This window comes from Clytia hemisphaerica, unplaced genomic scaffold, assembly GCF_902728285.1.
Source record: "Clytia hemisphaerica strain Z4C2 unplaced genomic scaffold, Clytia hemisphaerica genome assembly, whole genome shotgun sequence".
Lineage (NCBI taxonomy): Eukaryota > Metazoa > Cnidaria > Hydrozoa > Leptothecata > Clytiidae > Clytia > Clytia hemisphaerica.
This window is the reverse complement of record NW_027103806.1, coordinates 878,794-901,088: the sequence shown is the minus strand read 5'-3', so window position 1 is coordinate 901,088 and position 22,295 is coordinate 878,794. Positions and strand designations below refer to the sequence as shown.

The window sequence follows — 22,295 nt, the reverse complement described above, 5'->3', positions numbered from 1 at the left end:
GTCCAAGAAAATATTACATCTCATCCAATCTGAATTTAATTGAACTTCACATTATCCTCCTTTATCAGCTTTAGCAGTATTCAGCAAAAAAATTAAATTCTACAGTAATGGCCGGCCTACAGATTTCATAAAAACCATCGAAAGATTGTCTAAATGATTATCTAGCTTCTACCAAAGAGTGAAGAAAAACATACCACTTCTTTATCTTTCTCAGGACTTTGCGGTAACTTTCTCATGTTGTTACCAGTGTACGCCACATAACGCTACAAAAGGGATAATAATGGGTATCAAAAATACAGAAATAAAAAAAAGTTTACATTGAAGTAAAGAATAAAGAATACTCATTTGCCAAAGACAAAATCAAAAGTGCTTTTTACAAATCTTTTAATAACCGGTATCAATAAAATTATCAGTAAATTTGGTGCCCCGTTTGGTGCTTTGGCACTACCTTATGCCACCGCGTTATAAGCTAGGGTGCTTTTAGATTTTGAATTTCTATTTGTTTTGATGAACTCTGGGATATGCTGGTTTTGATAGAAAGACCCCAAAGATAAACATTGATTGACATACGGTAAGTTGAATTTCAATGGGGATAGAAAAAACTAAATTTTACCAATTGCCATTCGCCGGTTTCTTCGTTCCATATCATACCCTGTTGAATCATCTCCTGAAAGAAACATGATAACAAATTCGTTGTGAAAAATAATGAAACAAGTGATACTTTTATGGACCTACCTGGTTATCAAACTAATCAGTGAACATTGAAACAATGAAACACATAAGACGATAACTGGTCAAAATACAAAAAAAATAAAGAAAGCATATCTAATGAGAGAAACTATGAACACTATTGAAAAAGATTTTCGAAAAAGAAATAAAAAAGCTATTAAACGCTTTTCTTTATAAAAACAACCCACTATCAGAAAAATGCACAGCTCAATAAATAAAGTTTCCAGAAAACTCAAACCATCGCGCTCTAAAGTGACATTTTCTTTGTTTAGAAAAAATAATAATAAAATAATGATTTTGCTAAGAACATTGATCTATGCTTATAAATAGTGATTCTTACAGATAAAGATTCGTTTTTCAGCCAAAATAATAATAAGTGTTTCTAGAAAACTCAAACCATTGACCTCCACCGTGACATTTTCATCTTAAAAAAACTAATAAAAATAATAATATGGCTAAGAACATTGATGTATGCTTATTAAAAGTGATTCTTATAGATAAACATGCGTTTTTTGAGGCAACAAAATTTTTTTGCAAAAATCTGCTTGAGCCATCTTTTACCTATGATGTTACCCTACTTTCATGCAAAAAATCAGAAAAAATTAATGAACCAATTTTTCACAAAGTCCAAAAAACCTGTTTTTAGCTGCTTTTTGGCCTACATTTGCCCCCAAATTTTTTTTTTCGAAAATCGGGCTCCGTCACATTTTGGCCACTATTATTTTGCACCTTTGTACCAAAAATCGAAAAATTCCTATGATTCAATCCTCAGAAAAGTTAGTAACAGACGAACGGACGAACGGACGGACGAACACAGGTTAATTTATAGGACCTCCACCCCACCCCACCGGGGTAGGTCCAATTAGACTAGGTGCTATTCCCCTAATACAGAAGCTTCTTCCATTTCTTTAAAAGAACAGGGGAGAGGTACACTTGGGTCATTCTTAAAAATGGCAGTCGAAAGATTTCTTAAATTGTGACAAATCATAAACTCATGTTATCCACGAGACGGAGCAGGAGAGTTGTATTGGGTGGGTACCTGATATTCTTTTGGTATGTAATTATCCATGACAAGTTGCAAGAATTTATCTTCTTTAGAAGCAGATCGTACACTTTCAAGAAGATCTTCATTTTCACGCTGGTGTTCTTCTTGAATGTCTGCCATCTGAAAATAAAATAGTATACTTTACCCCCCATCATCTACATTTTTTTTTATTTTAAAAGGAATTTGGAATTTGGAATTTGGAATTTGGATCTCGAAATATTTACCTTTAAGGCATGCATAACTTGTAACAAACGTTGTATGAACATAATTTCACAAATTTACAATATAAATTTCAAACCTCAGATTTCGCTGACATCAGCATAGTCCACACTTTCTTCAACTTTTTAGTTTTGCCAGCAGCCTCTTCTTTCAAATTCGCATACTTCTCTTCGATGTCAATCTTCTCAGCCTGGAGGAGAAGAAAGTATAAAATTCCTATTAACAAATCGTGTAGTGTAGTGTTATCTACTATACGCGAAATTTGCGATTACAATCACGAAATACCTCTTGTTATAATTCATACCATTCCATGTCGATAAATTATGTAAACGAACGTAGGAAATTCCCCAATTAGGAAGAACATGAGCTAGGACAGTCGACGGTACGCGGCTACTGTCACAGAAAAGCAGAAATTTTTAGACAGAAGAAATCATTTCACTAATCTATAATAGCATAGTTCAATTACCTCCTGTTCTTCGAGTTTCTTCTTCAACTCGGCTTCTCGTTGATGTCGAGCTTCCAACTCTTTTGCTGACTCATCAAGAAGTCGTTGTTGTTCCGCATCTTTCTCAAGCTAATAGACACAAAAGAAAAAATTTACAGTTGTGAGACTAAAAAAATGTAAATACACGTCAAAGTTTTTTAGGAAATCTTTCACTTGTATCCCAAAAGGATTGCATGACGTTGTAATCAAAACAAATAAACATTCAATCACTGTAACACAAAAATAGTCAAGAGATTCTCGAAGCTTACCAGGTTGACACCACCAACAATCAGCTTCGATTCAACAGATTTCAGTTTTTGTTGCAATTTCTTTTGTTCGTCCCTATAGAAAAATATCAAATACAATCACATTGTAGGATACTGGCAATATTCGGGTTACAAAAGTGATAAAAGAGTCCGATAAATAATGTAATAAAAAGGAAGACTCACTGTGTTTTATTTAGTTCTTTCTCTCTCTTTTGTAATTCTCTTTCCACTTTACTTTTCTCGTCTTCTGCAAGGTTCTTCTGTTCCAGCAATGCTTTGCGCTCAGAGTCGATTTGATCTTTGATCTTCTTGACAGTTTCAGGAGATAAACAACGAGCAGCTGAAACAGAAAAAAAATCAATCATTCATTAATCCACGGTAAGTAAGAAGTTATATCGGTGGTCTCTATCAATATCGACAACTACCTTATTACATGAATATAAGTATGGAAGTATTCAACGCCCTTGAAATCAACACGACATCGAATTAACACGAATGAGAAGGTGTAAACTTTAGAGCGAGCCTTCAAAAATAAACGTGGTTTTTATTAACATGAAAATTTTACATTCGTGTTAATTGCACGTCTCTCAATATTCGTGTAATAAGGTAGTCTCTAGAAAAAAGACATGCCTTAAATACCCCCACTCCAAAAAAAAAGTTTTAGTTCTCCCAAGAAAAAAGGATGGGATAAACAAATTAGATTAATAAAGCGAACATAAACTTTTTGGCCTGAAAGGGAAGAAGCCAGATAAAAAGAACCGACTAATCGGAATTTATTAGTCAAGGTAGCACAAAGAAATACAGTGCAGTAAAGGTAGAGGTTTCCTATACCAAGGAATCCAGAACTATCCGAAAAGGGGTCGCGTTGGGTACAATTGTAAAAATTTTGAGAAGAATGAACCGTTTAGTAAGGATGTTATTTTTGGAGCAACACACGGTAAGGGTACAGTTTTAATTCTGCACTAACCATCAGCACGAAAATAAACAGGTTTGCCCTTCAAGGTTCATGATTGGCACAATATGTAAAGATGACTTACGTTTCTTTTTGACTTTGCGCACTTGTTTTTCACCATTCTCATCTGTGTATTCTTCATCTTCTTCTTCCGAACCTGAAACATCTTCACCACCACCTCCTCCTGTGTGTGAGAGATAAGTCAAGTAATACAACAACTAGTAAAACACAGGAAAAATATCTACCTTCTCTGGAAAGTGCAGTAGTTAAAGTTGATAGAAAATACTAGATTTCAAAATGATCGTAAAATTAACCCCATTTCTCGGGTAAGATATCAGCTGTGTGAATATGAATAAAGATTGCAGACAAACTTTTTTCTAGAGTAGATGCAACGCATCCTAGGAAGGAATATCAACCTTAAATTATTCAAAAGGGAAAATAAAACTTGGTTCATGAAAATATGTTAACAAAACATACCATCCTGAAGCTGCTGTTTGAGTTTTTCAATTTCACTTTGAAACTGCCGAAGCAAGGCGTCTTTAGGATCCTCGTTAATCTTGGCCTTGTTCTTGATATTCTTGGCACGATTTGCATATCTGGTCAAAATGACGATGAAAAAGTCACAAAAAATTGAAGGTCACACCTCTTTCTGAGGACGAGCTTTTAACCCAAAGTTTTATTAGAATTTTTAATTGGGCAACTTACCTTAATGTGCTAATGGTCTCATCCATGTTATATCCAGCAGGTCCCATGTTGGCGATCTAAACACAAAACGTGCAAAATTGAATGGCCGTTGCTACTGATCCTAATGACTCAATCTTTTTATGTGATTTTAAAAGCAACATAGAAAGCCCAATTGGTACTGAACAGGATGAAACCAGATTCAAAACAGTTGAAGATTCTCTTACCATGACAGTTTTGGAGTTTCCACCTAATGAATCCTGCAGAAGTCTGGTAAGCTTAGAGTTCCTGTATGGAATATGTGTACTTTTGCCATCAACCAACGCTGAAATAACATTACCAAGGGTTGACAATGACAGATTGATTTTATTGGCTTCTTTGAGACGATCACCAGTAGCCCCCGTCTTTGCTTGTCTTTCGGAACCCTATGAGAGAAGAAGGGTGATTACCTGGTGTTTACAAATTACAAATTCTTATTACTTTTGATAGAAAAAATATACAAGACATGTTTTACATATCAAATATGATCAGAATTTTTTGCTCTCTCGGCTGGTGACAACTACTTTTGATGATTCCCAAAAGAATTTTTACCGCTGTGGCAATTAATGACGCTAGTTTACGGGTTACCGCGGTAATTTCAAAATATCTCTGTCAAACTCCTCTACATTCCATGCAGAGTGGGTACAAAATATTTGCGCTTTACCATAATTTGAAGTGATCATCCAACTATCATAAAAAATTCAAATCTTAATTTGGATAACTTCAACACTTTATACCCTTACCGCTAAATCGACCATGTGTAATTTTCCCATCCTAAGATGTTGTTGTCCATCAGGTCCTTTCTCACTTCTCTCGAGAATGATAGTGAAGATTGCGTGCGATCTTGAAGATTCCGCGTTCATATTTGTTGCTCCTACAGATCCTAAAATTTAGATGTTGAAATTGTATCAGCAAGAAAACTAAGGTAACCATAGTTGTGTGTCGGCTATGGGAATGCGAGAATAATCATTTGGGATGGACAGATGCCGAAGAAGATCTATAGGAAATCTTATTCTTTAGATTGGGAGTGAGGAGGCAGCAAAGTTCCAAAGATGATTATCAACGTCTAAGAAAATAACAGAAGAATCTACTTCCATAGAAATGAATTTGTGTTTAAGCAGAAATGACTTACTATTTTTGTTTCCTAGGCTCATCGTTTTATCCATATCGTCGGCATTATTGACGACATATGCCGACAAATCCTTCACGTAAACACCGACATCTGGTCGTTCTTTCACCTGTGAAAATAGAACACGTTTTTTCGTCCCTTCAGCTAACAATGCCTTAAAACCTTACTCCATAACTCGAAGTTTCCTTCACTCGAACAAATTTGCTTTCCCCGTGCGGGTACTCCACTGTATGAAATAAACTGCTAAAGGTATGTAAAACACCACCAACTCAAGGAAAGAATGCAATATATAAAGTATGTTTAAAAAGAAAATCATTTTTACCTCTAAAGTTGCATTCTGATCTTTACCGAGGAGATCTCGGACATTTTCATTGTAAATCTCAAGGTATGAAACACGAACTAAAAATCTAAAAAAGACATATTATTGATTTTTATCCACAAAATGCTTAATGTTAAAAAAGGGTAGTGGTATGAGGTGGTGCCCAACGAACAGCTATTTCGGGGACGAAAGGGGGGGTCCCAGATCAATAATTTCGGCGCCACTTTCCTCATCAAATTACTCAAAAAATTGCCAAATTGACAAAAAAATATGAAAGATTACCTAAAAAAGATTATCCCACGTACAGTACTCCAGCCGGCTACAAAATTGTAGCAGTCTTGGTCAACGTATTCTTAGTCCCTCAAAGTTCAAATTAAACTAAAGAGAACCTCAACTCTATCTACCAATAAAAAGTGCAGAACACGACTGAGACTTACTTTGTTTCACCATCAAGCTTTGAGATAAAACCAAAGATGTGAGCGAAAGAATTGGGAATGATACCACGGAGGTTAGGTTCTGAACGAACCCCTTCCATTGTGAACGTCTTCCCCGTCCCTGTTTGCCCGTACGCAAAGATGGTGCCTGAAAAAGAAGCACGATCTCTTCTCACTTTTCTGGAAGATTACGTTTGTTTAAAGTGTAAAAGTTTTTCGAAAACTAATCAATCTAAAATCTCACTCTATCTCGAATAAAGCTTTAGATCCCTTGACCCTCCCTATCTCTCAACTCGGGAGATTGACAAGGAAGTGCACGATAGAATTGCAACTCTTAAGAAAGGTTTCATACACAGCTATTTTATGAGAACAATCTTATATGAGGTCAAGGCTCAAGTTTGGCCCAACCCAAGAATAAATCCCAGCATCAGATTTCAGAAATGACTAAGAAACAGCCCAATTCAATCCCCTTTTAAGCCATTTCTAAATACATTTAAGCCTGAAATCAAGAGAAATAAGAACAGCCAAGCCTGAGCAAAAGTTACTGGTTTCTATATAATATATAAAAAAACGTGGAATTGAACCGCCTCCATGCAATAAATCACAGATGATGGGTCACCAACAATCTAATTCAAGAATTGATAGATACACAATAGGTGTTAGATTAAGACCGGGGGGTTTGCAGGGGTTCGAAATACCAAAACATCAAAATTTTTGCTGAATCCCGTCACACCGTAAAAGTACAACCCCCCCTGTTAGGCGTAGAAGCCAGAGAGAAATTATAACATACATATTAATTAAAAGGAACATATTTGTCTTTCCCAATACCGGTGGTTTCATGCATCATTGACGCAATCATCAGTTGAGTTTTTCGAAAAAGGAATACAGTATTTTTTTTAGTATACACATGGGTATTCATTACTTTGCTCAACACGGTACTTTAGCAAAAGGGAGGAGAAACACAACTATATCAAGGGATCAAGAGATCCTTTTCCAAAGGTGGATCTGATAGAAAAACGAGCAATTTTACCAGCGCACGTCTGCGCACGGTCGCTGTTTAATTATTAGACAAACGTGATCAAATTGTCTCGAAAAGTTTGCTACGCAAAGAAATTAGAGCTTGTGTTAATATGATCCACTATTTCATGTTTGAGAGACTGGTGGTGTGGACTCTTTGAGGGAAATATCAAGTATATCTTAATCGACGAGTTTATGCGCTATAAATCTTAGAATTTTCTTTAGCCTCAAAATATTCTCATGTTAACATGTTCTCCTGCAATTTTAACAATGCTTTATAAAAAAAATCAATTAAGTTCGTTTAAATGGATTGCATTTCTCAAACATTACATTTCCTCCTCGGTTCAGTCAGAAAATTTTAACTAATCGATTTTAATGGATTTAGATAAATAAATTAATGTATAATGAATGGATTTACCCTCACTTTTACTAAACCATCCTTCTTTTGTAATGAAGGATTTTAAAAAGGTCCTCGTTATACTAAATTAGATTTTCACGACTCAGTCTACTTATGCTTCCTTAATCAACTTTTAATTGATCTACCTCGACATGATATCAGCCATAATCAATTAGCCCAAATATGTAGGACGTTTTACTAAGGTTCTTTTCCAGTCCTTAAAAGTTACTTTTCCGCATTTTTGTTTCTTGGAGGTACATCACGAAAACAAAAGGAGATTACAGTTTGGAGTCCTTAAATGGTATTGCAGCTCTTCTTAGGGTATTTATTCTGATTTATTAGTCATTTAAGTCTGTCTTTTTTGTAGAACCGGGGGTTTTATAAACGTTACTGACAAAGCTTGCTTCGAAATTTCTGAAAACATTAGCTGCTTTTGAATAGATCATACTTATTGATTTCAATTTTATTTTTATCATTTCCATGGTTCATGACCCCCGGTTAGAGAGAGGCATTTTATGAATATTTGAAATAAAAACGGATGTGATTTGCGAAGTGTTTATCAAACTGCAGTCGACTAGTGCAACGGAAGGGGGTGAGCTTTTTCTTGCAAAGAAATGAAAGTTGCCTATCGACGTTCGGGTGTAATGTATTTCTTAATAGCAACATTTTGGTTGATTGTCACAACAAATGGTCAATATACGAAGCAACAGGAATGTAAGCCACCACCAAATGAAGTTTGTGAATATTGGTGGTATGTGAGTACAAGAATGTCTATGGAATATCAATATCAACATTTGAAGTGGAATGAAAAAGAACATCAATTCTACAACATATCCAATAAACTGGTTAATGTATGTGAAGCCATGTGTCCTCTTTTTTATGTCATAGGAAAACACTCTTATGAAATAAGTCTAGTAAAATTTGGTATGTATTTTACAAGAAAGTGAAAAAGGTGCAGTTACCTCAACGTATCGAGGACTATTTTTATTGTTTTCGGTACCCTTAGGAGCAGTCAAATATTTCATGTGGGACGCAAGCACGTATAATTATTAAGCTCGAAAGTAGATGAAATTTGATTTTCAAGTAGCCGTTTTTCTATGTATATATGGTGAAGATCAGAGATCTGACCTCAAGGAGAGAAAGTGTTGAAAATACTAAATAAAATAAAGATGAAACATAAAAAGGCACTAATATTTTTATAATTATATGTTTTTTTCCATTTTTTTGAATTTTTGTAAATATATAAATCAAACCAATCAAACATCCTGTCAAGAAATGAGAATTTTATGAAAAAGAACCAACAAACCAATAGACATAAAGTTTAAAAAGCCAAGCAGAAAAACACATCCACCAAAAACCACTCAAAAACCCAACCAATGCAATCTGTAGTCCCTGACTTGCGACAGGCGCAGCGGCTTTAAACATGTTTAATTACTACAATTAAAGTTGTAGTATACTTTTAAGCACAATATTTCCTTAGGAATCTGTAGGGTCGGGGGTTTGTCCCATATAGACCTTCAAAACATGAATAAAATTTTCACTTTTCTTTTCGTTAGGTTTCACCTGAAAAGTGGTGACATTGGATGGTTTTCAAAGAATGGTAATGACAATCAACGACACAGTTCCTGGTCCACCTTTGATCGTGTATGAAGGTCAACGAGTCATTATACGACTTCATAACCATTTGTTAAGCGATACAGTGACTATTCATTGGCATGGTTTACACCAAAGAGGTACTCCATGGATGGATGGTGTCGGCTATGTAACACAATGTCCTATTGGTGCTGGCGAAATCTATGTTTATAACTTCACGGTAAGTAACAGACTAGGCTACACCATCCCTTTCGTTTAGAGCTTGCCTTGCACTGTCTCTAGTGAAGATACGACATTTTCAGAAGTTTGTCCGAAATTTGTCTTAAAAATGCAACGAGGCTTTATTGCCAACTTTAATAAACCTAGTAATATCTATTGTACTTATCGGCATAATCATAACTTCCTATTTCTTCTAGGCTTCACCGAAAGGAACCTATTGGTACATAGTCACATGGGTGCACAAAGGACAAATGGGTTATATGGAGCATTTGTGATCAAGGAGCGCCCAAAACCAAGTGCTAGTGAACCCCCAGAAGAACGGATTATGACAGTAGGAGATTGGACGCACGATCGTTCTGAAGAGGTATGAACTATAATCAATCCACTGATCATCTGGCTAATCCATTTATATCAAATAAAGTGCTTGTAAAAAACATATGATTGAAAACAGACTTCACAATAAGGTCATCTAGCATTTTGATTACTTTTTACCAACTGTCTTTTTAACGTTTTTAAAAGTCATTGCTGAATTCATCCATTTTCAGCTGAGTTATTTCACCGTGACAAAACTAATTTCACTGAGTAGTTAGTGGTGAAGACAACTTTCAGATCAATTTTTCTCTCACAGTCAGCTAAGATGAAACGAATTTTTCAGATTGTGATTTTTATTATAGGTTTACAAAAAAATGATGTCCACAAATTATTACAACTCTTCAAAAAGTCCAGACAATGCAATTATTGGTTCTGTCCCTTGGGATTCTGCTCTCATAAATGGAAGAGGCCGATACTATGATAAAAAGACAGGTATAATTTACACCAGTACACTTCGAACAAATATGTTCATACAAGCCGACAATGGATTCGGTCAACCCTATCATTTGTGTATTTTAAAGACTGGTCTGTAAATTATTTACAATGCGCCATTTTGAATGTTCTAGTGATGCAATTAATTGAGAATTTTCACCATTTTCAAGATAATAGAAAATTATATGGTCTGTAAACACTATCTCGTTAGAAATTTTGCACTTCGATTTATATCATCATGCCTGACAAAAGTGAAAATTACAAGTTGGTTGAATAATCGTTCGTAATGACATCACTGTGATAATTTATAATTTTATTTCATTCAGGTCTTTGGTCAAAAGCTCCCTTAGAAAAATTCGAAGTTGAACAAAACAAAAAATATCGCTTTCGTGTTATCAATGTCGGTACCATGTACCAATTAAGGGTTTCTGTGGATGACCACAAGCTCAGTGTCATGGCAACAGATGGATTTGATATCAAACCATGGGATAGGGACCGCAATGATTTTTTCAAATTGTTTTTAGCGCATTGAAACCATGCTCATTGGAAAGAGCATCAAAAAAGAAAAAAAATGAGGGGTCATTCATCAAAATCGGCCAAGCCGTTCTCGAGATATGAAATTTTCTATCTCCTGAAAATGACCCTTTTTTTTGGAACGATTTTCGAGGATTTTTGTAAAAATCATGGTTAAATAGGTTTAAAAGTGAAAATCCGGGGGTTATGTCAAAAAATACATTTTTTGCAATAACTTTACTTCTATTAATGCTATAGCATTGAAACTTGGCACGAAGGTTCTCAAGACAAAGTTTTAATTTTTTATCAATTTTTTTTTCAAATTTTTCGTTTGCCGTACGAATGAATCGAAAATATCCTGTATGCCGGAGAGTTGGCAGATTGTCACTCTCCGTGGACTTTGAACTTTCGAATTGTAAACAAACACGCGCTCGACAATTCTGTAGAATTTCTCGAATACCAATAAACTTTGAGCCAAAAAAGACAGCAGAGCGCGGTTGAAAATGTTAATTTTTATTAACAAACAATATGTAAAAAAGGTTGAAATTTCATATTATCTTTGTCTTAATGCCGGGGAGGACAGCTAAAGCCCTCAAAAGTGGCTTTTTCCCAGAAAAAACTGAATAATTTTTTGTAGGATTTGATTGGGTCAATGAGACAAAAAAAACAAACAGCGCTGATCTCTTCCAGTTCCAAAAATGTATAACATCATGGGGGTTTGAGGACGCGCTCACCTGTCTAAATCCAATTTTCTGTTGGTAGGTCGTCTGCCATTCAAAATTTTACAAAATTGCTCATATTTTCATAAAAAATAAAGTTATGGCCACCAAACTTTTACAGGACATTTATTTAATGATAAGAATGCTTCTAAAACTTATCCCATGGTTATAGGTGGTCTAAAACCTAAAAACAACATTTTGGTCGATTCCAACCATTTTACCCCCGTCTTTCGCGGTCCCTACATGGGAAGTTCAATCATTTATCATCAACCCTGGTGAACGTTATGATTTCATGTTGACTGCCAATCAAAAGGTGGATAATTATTGGATCAGAGTCAAGTCCATTCAAGTAAGCAATTCTTTTAGTCCTTATAACCCGAAACCGAAAATATAACGAAAATATATTTAAAAATAACAAAGGACCCTATTCTTGGTCAGGCTAGATATATGTAGCTGTACATTTTATAAAAAAAACAAGTTACGAGAGATTATCATTTACTCCTTGCTTACTAGATTAAAACTGCGCAGAAAACATGGAGTGATGGCCGAGTTGTCTAAAGTGTTAGCGCCATCGATTTCAAATACCCACTCCTCTAAACGTTTTTTCAGCTCCAGGTAGCCAAGCTGGATTCACGTGAACCACATTTAAAAATCGACAGACTGTCTGAAAGTCCTAGATTACAGCTGACCCTGTCCAAATCAATCGCATTTCATCAAGTTGTTTGTAATCTCGGATATTTTGTAACTAATCCTAATATCCTTTGTATTAATACAGGTTGGTGAGGATTACAAGCGCAATTACGCCTTGGCAATATTGCATTACAAAGGTAGTGGTGTGCATGATGAACCAACAACACAAAAACAGGATTGTGTGAGAGATGGCTGCAAAGTGATCAATTGTCCCTTTAAATATTACAAGAGTGATGAAAATACGGAATGCATAACCATAGATGAATTAGAGAATGCAAATGCAGCTGATGTACCACCAGAATACATAGACGATAGTATGGAACATTTCCTGAATTTCGGATTCCCTGAATCTGATGGTCAATCACCAGGAGCAGTCAATGGTAAAAAGTTCAAATTCCCAGCAGTGGATCCTTTGATACAATGGTCACCTAATTGTGCACGAAAGGAATGTGGACCATCGAAAACATGTTATTGCCAACACGAGCTGATTCTTCCTTACAATAAAACCGTGCAGATTGTGATGACAAATGTTGGTAATGGTGCAGGCTATTCACACCCTATTCACATGCATGGGCATCAATTCTATGTCATGAAGGTAGGATATGCAAATCAAAACAAAACAACAGGTATAGTCAGTAATTACTACTTACAAAACAACACAGATATCTACTGTAGTACTGCCCAATGTAACGACCCAGCATGGGCAAATTCAACATGGCGACATGGCCATGTACCAGACATGAATAAATATCCACCTCGCAAAGATACGCTAATGATCCCAACAGGTGGGTATGCTGTGGTACGGATACGCGCAAATAATCCGGGCTGGTGGTTTATGCATTGTCATATTGAAATGCATTTGTTGGCTGGAATGGCATTGATGATAAATGAAGCACCAAACGAATTGCTAAAAATTACACGACCAACTGATCTTCCAAAATGTGAAAATTTGGTCAAGCTTACATGGAATATAACAGCAGCATCAACAACACAAGCAACACGTAAGTTTTACTTTACCCACCCTCTAGAGTGATTACTTCCTCGAAATCATATTCAAAATTTCTCCTTGATACATCTTTGATCCCATATTTTCAGATAGAGATAAAGTTATCTTGGTTAAAACAAACTGCAAACAAAGCAGGGCAAATTAATTTAGTTGGGGCGTTCCTTTGCTTATAGTGATATTGTGATAAAGCCTTTGATACAGTCAACATTGGATCTGTCAACTTAATATCGTTTATTTTCTTTTAGCGCTAACAGAGCCTTCCCGAGGTGGAAATGGAGACGATTGGAAAGATGCAACGATTATAGTAGCAGTTATTGCTGGTGTAGTGTTGATCATTTTGATCGTCTTCATTGTCTATACTTGTTGTTGTAGAAGAACGAAAGGCAAAGAAAGTCAAAGTCATGAAATGCGATAACTTGCGAAAAACTGATTATGGAATACATAAATTAAAGTAAATCAGTCCTTTTCCAAAATTTTATTTGGCTTTTAAAAATGTATGAAATTTATCAAAATTAAAGTACATTACGTACTACATGTTTTTTTTATAAGCATATGTTTTTTGGGAAACAAGCTCAGTTATGCTTAGAGATATTTTAGACTCAGGCTCGAAGTATGTTTATCATATGCTTATTTTTCCGAAAAATTTGAGTCTCCAATTTTTCCAAAATCTGTCGTTGCTATACATGAGGATAGGGGAAAAAGTAATGACACAAAGATTTTTCAGGAAAGTTGTGAACGATTGCCGCGTTTACGCTTGTATTTTTTTACAACTTCTTTTTCAGACACAAACAAACGACAATTGCATTACAACGACTTCTTTCCCATCTACAAGAAAAATTATTTTGACTTACACACCTCAAAAGCAAGCTCAGTAATATGCTTGTAATATGCTTATTTTTTAGATAAATTCAGGTCTCGGTATGCTTATAAACGTTATGCTTATAAAAAGAAAAACATGTACACTACTTCAAGTTTGACTTTTTGACTTCAAAAGCCATCAAACGTTTGTAATCCAAAGAATTAAATAGATGCATGTATTTTTTTACTAGTAATTCTAACAAAATCCTGTTATGTAGTAACTTTGGCTTGAATATCATATCACTGCTTCAACCCCATCCATATGTGGCCAAACAATCTCTGCTGACCTCTTTTTATGTATATAAAAAAGAATTCAAGTTCAACTACCCTTTCTTAACTTCTGACAATCTCTGGATCATTATCAATCTAGATTAATCTTAATTTTCTTTAGCTTTATATCATAACTAGAACAGTTCTGCTTGGTTTTCTTTGATGAAAATTCATTAGGTATCTTTCTCATCAGTTCCAATGGTGTTCCTGCAACAAAATGTAACTTTACTTAGCTATATACAGTTTCTGTCTACAGCAAACAAATAGCTTCAAAACAGTAAAAGTTTAAAACTTTAACAAAATTGATTGTCCATATAATATGATAAGTTTTTGGAGAAGAAAACAATCCTACCATTATATCCTTCAAGAACACCTTCAACAATAGCTCTGGCAGCATCATTGTAGACATCAGTTTGTTTACTTTCTGGCCCAAAAACACGATCAAAAGTGAAAACCTTTGGTGGATCACTACTGCGAGATGCTGATTGTTGTACTGTAACTGATCCTCTTGCTTCATCACATTTCACAGCAATTGTACATTTCATTACATTTTTCTCTTTGTCATTGAGAGGTCGACAACGCACAACTACTCTGACATTGTCTCCACCTCCACCACCTTTACCCTGCAAAATAAAGAAAACTTTGAAACTATGTATACCTAAATTCTGTATGAATGGTTACAATTAGTCTAAAAAACGAAGTTGTAAGAGGTATATTATAGGATAATATAAATCATGATATTGTTTCTTGAAATCATAAATTTATAAAAATAAGCAACCCTTTTATTGAAAATCACTTGGAAGAGTTCCTTTTTTTTGCTGTTAGGGGAATCAGCCCTGTCTGTTTGGAATATTGCCTTGGCTTGGTGTGAAGTTTTAGAAAGAATGATACTTTTTTGTGAATTACTCACTGGTATCGTAAAAAATTCCAAAATACTTGTACCGTTACTAGAATTCACAGTGACCAATATCTAAAAGTTATCATTGATATTTTTATGAAATAATGGCCATACCATCAAAAAAGGTCAATACTGTTTTAGCAAAAGCTTTTTTCTTTATGGAAATTAACAAAAAACAGAGAGAGACAAAGGTTTTTATCATCCCTGTTAAGACAAACATTTATTATAGCAGTTTCACAAAAAAAAAATTTTTTTGTCAAAATACTTCAAATACTTACCCCCATAGTTAACTTTGAATTATCTTAGATCTTTGCCAACTACTCCATTTTTGACTTTTTTTATAGATATCTATAATAAAGTAGAAATTAGTCAATGTGAAATTCTGATTGGCTGAGGGTCTTTAACTTACTAGGTTCAGATTGGATTATTTCTCGCGGTATGGGTACATAATGATTAGTCGAAGGAGGTTCTAGGAAATTTGACTTATTTGTCTTACCATAATTAACCCTAAATATGCACCAAGGAAAAAACCCAAAACAGGGAATATGATGGTACACCATTAGCCTGGGTATCCAGACTCAAAAATTTGGGAAAAAAACTCTTACCTCATTATACAAAGTTTCTAAAATTTTAGAGTCTGGTGCAACTAAAAAAGTTGGGTACAGTTTGTTTGATACTGCCTGTGAGTAAACCCTTGTCGACAGACTATCAAAACTTTGTAAACCCAGGCAGACACACATAATTAACTTACTATAAAACCTCTTTTACAAACTCAAAAAACTTTCAAAACTACTTTAAACTACATCAAAACATAATCCACATTTATAAAGGCTCCTTTCCAGCGGCCATTTTGTTTAGAAATGAACCTGTGTTTTCATTTTCATTTGTTTATCTTTTTTTTGTGAGGTCAGCTTTTCCATAAATTATGCGCACACATAGAAAAACATACAAAATCCCGCGGAAATTCTGATCAGTGACTGGGCTGCGTATTGGCCAATCAGATGCACTCGCATATGCAGGGAAAAATATCCCTGCAGACGAGTTAGTTGGACCAGACCGTAAACCAGAAACATGATCTTAAAAAAACTAGACGGTGAAATAGTTTACGGTCTGGATATCCAGGCTAGTACACCATCTAAACCTTTCTGAAATTCTATGTTGGGATTTTTTCTCAATGACCCTTAACTATGCAATGGAGTGCTTTTGCTAATTACCTCAAGTTGAAAAGGAAAAAGGTTGCAGCAAAAATTTCTCAAAAATATATGGTGAAGATCAAAGATCTGAAAAAAACGAAACCAGCATGGAATTTGCTGACGTGCACTCCATCATGTTTTTTCCTCTTTTTTTTTAGGGAAGACTGAGAGAAAGTTGAAAATAGTACTAAAATTTAGCTCATGAAAGCTACGATTCAAATTTATATAAAAATTTTGAAGCCCCATAAATTGCAATCAATTTGGCTCTACTCCATTTGTAAACAATACATGTTTTTTTTATAAGCATATGTTTTTTGGGAAACAAGCTCAGTTATGCTTAGAGATATTTTAGACTCAGGCTCGAAGTATGTTTATCATATGCTTATTTTTTCGAAAAATTATAGTCTCCAATTTTTCCAAAATCTGTCGTTGCTATACATGAGGATAGGGAAATAAGTAATGCCACAAAGACTTTTTGTTAATTTAATTTAATATTATTGTGTTAGATTTGGGTTTTATTTGGGGTTCATTTTGGTCAAACGTCAAGACCCAAAATCTTCTTAACTTATGGCTTGGAGTTTCACTTTGGGTTATTCAAGTCCATTAGACTAAGTCTGTAGCTAATTGTCTTTAGTTTGATAATTTTTAAAAACATTCAAATAAAAAAATGTTCCATTGATTGATTCACTGCCCACTGCCCCCAACACTCCTAAGGGATGAGGGGAGAAAATGGACTTGATTGATCAAATAGACCTTTTACTCAGTCAGGATGTCTTGTTGAATAATCAAAAACTCCAGCATTAAAACAATGACACATTAAATGCAAAATTAATACAATTGTTTGATAATCTTTTCTTATCATTGTTTTGATGCTGGAGTTTTTAATTATTCAACATGACATTCTAACTAGCAAAAGGTCAATTACCACATATAAGTTCTCCTTTAAGTATCTAAGGATCGATATTTTATTGCTCTTAACATTTTATTTATTTATTTATTCATATTCCATTTTTTTAAACAAACAAATGTACGGATAATGGGTCCTATGATATTTTAGTATGAAATATATAGATAGCTATATTACATAGTTGTTTTGGCGAACGCGACGGTCCTTTGAATAACTAATATTACTCCACAGCAGTTCTAAAGACAAGATAATTAATCATGTTTTTATTGGCTGAGGGAAAGTAATGGATGTGGAAGTAATTATTTATTCGAAAGACTGTTGCGTTTGCCAAAACATCTTTTAGGACGGTGTCTTCCTATTGTTATATTGTGCTGATTAAACACAAAATTGTTTTTCTTTTCCTTTCTCATTATTTTTGACCAAATTGCTCCACATCCCCCGTGTCAACTCAATGTGAAAAAGCTTGCAAATCAAAATACACCTATTAATTCCAACTTCTAAGAAATGGCCTGGGAAAATGGTGCGCTCCACTGTTGTGTATAAAATTGTTTGAGAGGTATAACAAACCTGTTTTTCCCTGCGAGAGGTTTATAGTAGCTTCCTGCTTAGATATAGACAGGAGACCCGTCCTGTATTTTTATAATCTAATATATACAGCAGGACAGGTACAAACTGTGAGGCAGATTTCTGCCTCAAAAAAATTACAGTGGGAAATTGGAATTTAGCACTATCCTCACTTACTAAAAAAATAAAACCAAATTTCGGAACTGTGTTACGCTTTCTCTGAAGAAAGAGTGACCAGTAAAAGAAAAACAAAATTTGATTGGCTACCGTGACATAGTTCGGAAGGGGGTCACTACCCCCTACCCTAGAGCTACCCCCCTACCCTAGGTTCTTCCCCCTTTTAAAATTTGATGCTACCCCCCTCAAAATTTTAAAATCCTACGTTGCATTGTAAATTAAAAATAAAACTTCTAATTTGGGAACAAAAAAAACATACCACTGACATCTTACCCCCCCCTTTCTAGATGAACCCCCCCTTTCTGAAAACTTCCCCCTTTCTAGAAAAAATTCTCTTACCCCCCCTTTCTGAGATTTTCTGAACATCGCTACCCCCCCCCTTTATAAAGGGGGGGGTGCGAACTATGTCAGTGAAGTGGGGTAACTTGCATCAGTGGAGGGAAATTTGCATACCCCTCAAATGAATGACCTGTCTGGTCATTAAAATACAAAGTTAAATCAAAACAAAATGGCAGAGTAGAGCTGCAAGCAGAGCTGCGTAGTTCATTTGTTTTGATACTTTGCTGCTTTGACTGGTCAGTCATTTGATGGCTATGCAAGTTTCCCTCCGCTGATGCAAGTTACCCGACTTCACGGTATGTTTTCAACCTTTATTAGGATCTGGGAAATTCAAACTCTCAGCCCAAACCATGCTATACATTTTTCCATCTACCTACAGTATATAAAAGAAGAAATCATAGCATGGGATCTCCAGGGGCTAGCTTAGATAGGGCCGGAAAGGCGCTTTTTTTAGTCAGCTTCTAACTCTTGATGCCGATGCTTTTTGTGAAAAAAAATTCAGGGTGGTATAATATCATAAAAAGAAAGAATGCAACAACAGGCTCAAAAAAAAACTTTCCCTAAAAGGAAACACTGGAAAAAGGCGGTTTGTTTACTAGTCAGGTAGAATTAGGTCATAAAACCGGGACAAAAATGGTGTAGAAATGAAATTTTGCACAGTGGTCCAGGAACATGTCAGGAATCACCAAAAAAAAAGCCCCACCCCAAAGATGATGGAAACACCCTCAAATCCATAATGGCGGACATGGTACTTTTTTCGACAATTAATCAAGGGGGGACCCTTGATAACTGAATTTTAATGGTTTTCAAATGTCAAAAATAACTAGACAGGGAGATTCCTCTCGACGAGCAGATAAAGAAAATGGGGTCACTTTTGAAATTTGGACCATGTGGTCCCGAGATATGACCTCTAAAGTCAAAAAAATGAAGATTTTGATAACGTCAGCATTTTTACTGAGATGGATAAATTGGAATGTCAATGATTTAATCATGTAGCCCTGATCAAGGGCTTTCAGAAAAATATATAGTTTAGTAGGTTTAAACCAACCGTTGGCGAGATATAACAATTTTAAAATCGAAAAAAAGTGCTGACTCAGCAAAAATAAGCATTTTAAACAATTTTAAAATCGTCATATCTCGCCAACGGCTGATCTAAACATATTAGTTCATTCAGACCTAACTCTTCATACAAAAATTACGGGAAACTCATGCTTGGACTTTGTACCCTATGCTGCACTCAAGCACTTAAGCCAAAGTCCTGCAAAGGCGGGACAAAAATCAGTTTTTTGAAGTTTTCAAAAAAACGCCACATAGAAGATCTTTCAAATTCAGTATGTGAATAAAGCAGTAAAAAATACAACTTTTCTATTTTTCCTTTTTTTTGAAAAAGTTCTAGGAATGAAAATAAAGGGATAATGATAATTGAATACTATCCATTGATGATCCGCTGCACTATCCTAAAGCTAGAATCGCTTCGCGTACTCTTCGCTTGAGAAAATGATTGACAGATTGAAGTTTTTCACCCGCGCAGGAGCTCGCAGATCGTTCTCGGCTCAATCCTTGGACTGCGCTAAAAATGGTAGACTGAGCTGCGATAGATCATTTCGATGGAAGTTGTTGGAATGTTTACAAGGCTCTTGACAGAAAATCGTTTCTTTTATTGTCAATGATGACAGCGCGGTTATTAATTTTGTTAGATCTGACAAATACACCGTTTAGGAGTCTCGCTATCTCTACCGTGTTCCATCGTAAAAACGGTAGGTAAAAATGCGCACTTTAGTACTGTGGAAGGTTAAAGGAATGTAAACATTGTCAATTTTTTTTTTTCCTTTAAAGAGAATGGTTTAGATATTTGAACATTATATCAATGATAATTTTATGGATCTCTCCTAAAAATTTCAAGAAAATTCATCTAGAGGAAAGGAAGTTATGATTAAAAGGAGTTCTTTACCTACCCTTTCTCTGCTAGGTTTCCTTACGAGAACCGGAATTTTACCTACCGTTTTTTTACGGGAAAGAGCGGTCGCTAAAATCAAAACAATGGAAAATTGTTTGGACGCGTGCGCAGTTGACACTACTAAATGGTGTATTGATGTTTGTAAGTGCACTTTATAGTTTTGATTCCCATTGAAGAATCATATTCTGGTTTTCATGTTATTAGATGCTGTTTTAGAGCTTTAGAGCTAGCCTGTCATTTTCGATTTCAAGCCAATATCTTAGCAACGGGGTGTTTGCCCATGTTACAGGGGTTTGTGCAAAAAACTAAACATAGAAAGATTTCCAAATCCACCATTTTGATTTAATGCAATGAAAAATGAAACTTTTCTATGTTTCACTTTTTTGCACCTGTATCACAGGAAAAAATCTTTAAATCCCAAACTAGTGAAAATTGAAAAACAGATTGGGAATTTCGACCCATTTCTTTTAGGATTAGGGAATGTTAAATTGGGATTCTTTGGAGCATTGGGTATTTGTTTTTACCATTCTGGAAATAATTTCCCAAATCTGTTTGACATATTCGGGATCAATAAAATCCTCTATGGCAAAACCTAAATCATAAACTTAAAATTTTTGAAATAGGTAAAAGTTGTGACCAAGGTAGGGAAACAAAATAATACCAACCGCTAAAATTCTTTCTAAATGAAAAAAGAAACCTATCCGAAAACACAAATTTTAGTAATTTGGTAATTTAGTTAGGGAAAGGAAATATTACGAATTGTGACCTTGCTTGTTTTATTCTATTCTTTCTCTGGATCGGGAAATGTGATTTCTCGAATTAGGGAAATAAAATTTCCCAGATTGGGAAGTTCGATTTCCCGAACTCTTTAATTTGAGTGTATCCTTTAAACAATTAATCAAATCAGAACTTATTTTTCAAACCTTCAAATAAGACAATTCAATCAAAAATTTTAAACTGTCACAAATTAGAGCCTAAGTTCGGGAAAATAATTTTCAGGTTAGGGAAAATTGATTTCCCTTAATATGTATTACGCATGCGTGAGAAAAAACCACAAGTGATTTTTCACTCAAAAGTGTTCGAGTCGTATGTAAAGCAAACCATTAAAAGGGTGTATTAGTATTTGATCAGTGTGTAACACAACGTTAAAGGTGAGGCGTCCCACCAGGGCGGCCTCATTCGTTCGCAATGGACTTGCATCGCAAGGGCTCAGTGGATCGGTGAGACGGATTTGAGGTCATTAAGTTGGCTCTCTAGTGCAGCTCCACTGTTGTGACAAAAGTGTCGGGATTCTCAAAGTAGCGCAAGTACATGTCAGAACGAATGAGAGCTATCGAACCAATGCTCACAGAATGATTGAAGACATTTAATTATTTTACCAGCTTTCTAAAAATCAGGATTTAATTCGTGAATGATGTTTTCAGCAGAAACACAAACTGATCTTTATTTTGAAAATTCGGGAATAGCATTTTCTTGATGGTGAAATTTCAATTTCACCAGTTAGTTAAAACAAACATCCAGATCATGTTTACCATTAATCAGTGTAGACCTAAAGCTCTAAAACAGCATCTAATAACATGGAAACCAGAATATGATTATTCAATGGGAATCAAAACTATTAAGTGCACTTACAAACATCAATTTGTCAGATCTAACAAAATTAATAACCGCACTGTCATCATTGACAATGAAACAAACGATTTTCTGTCAAGAGCCTTGTAAACATTCCAACAACTTCCATCGAAATGATCTATCACAGCTCAGTCTACCATTTTTAGCGCGGTCCGAGGATTGAGCTGAGAACTCTCGCAGAGCGCCCAACTCCCGCGCGGCGCGTCCCGCAGGGATGAAAAACTTCAATCTGTCAATCATTTTCT

General features: G+C 35.2%; 2 protein-coding genes across 2 annotated transcripts in view; one reads left to right on the top strand and one right to left on the bottom strand.

Moving 5' to 3' along the window:
* The window catches only part of LOC136806446 (kinesin-II 85 kDa subunit-like), a 205,037-nt gene that overhangs the window by 1,054 nt on the left and 181,688 nt on the right, over positions 1 to 22,295 (bottom strand). Inside the window, exons 2-18 of the mRNA XM_067063023.1 lie at positions 15,560 to 15,629; positions 14,736 to 15,006; positions 6,301 to 6,445; positions 5,867 to 5,951; positions 5,548 to 5,653; positions 5,159 to 5,298; positions 4,604 to 4,801; positions 4,401 to 4,456; positions 4,173 to 4,291; positions 3,781 to 3,879; positions 2,927 to 3,083; positions 2,747 to 2,819; positions 2,460 to 2,567; positions 2,073 to 2,183; positions 1,769 to 1,894; positions 614 to 667; positions 195 to 263 (exon numbers count right to left, since the gene is read on the bottom strand). Of these exons, the coding sequence (XP_066919124.1) occupies positions 195 to 263; positions 614 to 667; positions 1,769 to 1,894; positions 2,073 to 2,183; positions 2,460 to 2,567; positions 2,747 to 2,819; positions 2,927 to 3,083; positions 3,781 to 3,879; positions 4,173 to 4,291; positions 4,401 to 4,456; positions 4,604 to 4,801; positions 5,159 to 5,298; positions 5,548 to 5,653; positions 5,867 to 5,951; positions 6,301 to 6,445; positions 14,736 to 15,006; positions 15,560 to 15,565 (1,923 nt within the window). The 5' untranslated portion in view covers positions 15,566 to 15,629. The remainder of the gene's footprint in view (positions 1 to 194; positions 264 to 613; positions 668 to 1,768; positions 1,895 to 2,072; positions 2,184 to 2,459; positions 2,568 to 2,746; positions 2,820 to 2,926; positions 3,084 to 3,780; positions 3,880 to 4,172; positions 4,292 to 4,400; positions 4,457 to 4,603; positions 4,802 to 5,158; positions 5,299 to 5,547; positions 5,654 to 5,866; positions 5,952 to 6,300; positions 6,446 to 14,735; positions 15,007 to 15,559; positions 15,630 to 22,295) is intronic.
* On the top strand, positions 9,165 to 13,706 carry LOC136806459 (uncharacterized). Its single transcript, XM_067063040.1, has 6 exons — positions 9,165 to 9,561; positions 9,721 to 9,887; positions 10,198 to 10,327; positions 10,654 to 10,824; positions 12,510 to 13,250; positions 13,501 to 13,706. The coding sequence occupies exons 1-6, from the start codon at positions 9,309 to 9,311 to the stop codon at positions 13,668 to 13,670; spliced, it is 1,632 nt and encodes a 543-aa protein (XP_066919141.1). The 5' UTR covers positions 9,165 to 9,308; the 3' UTR covers positions 13,671 to 13,706.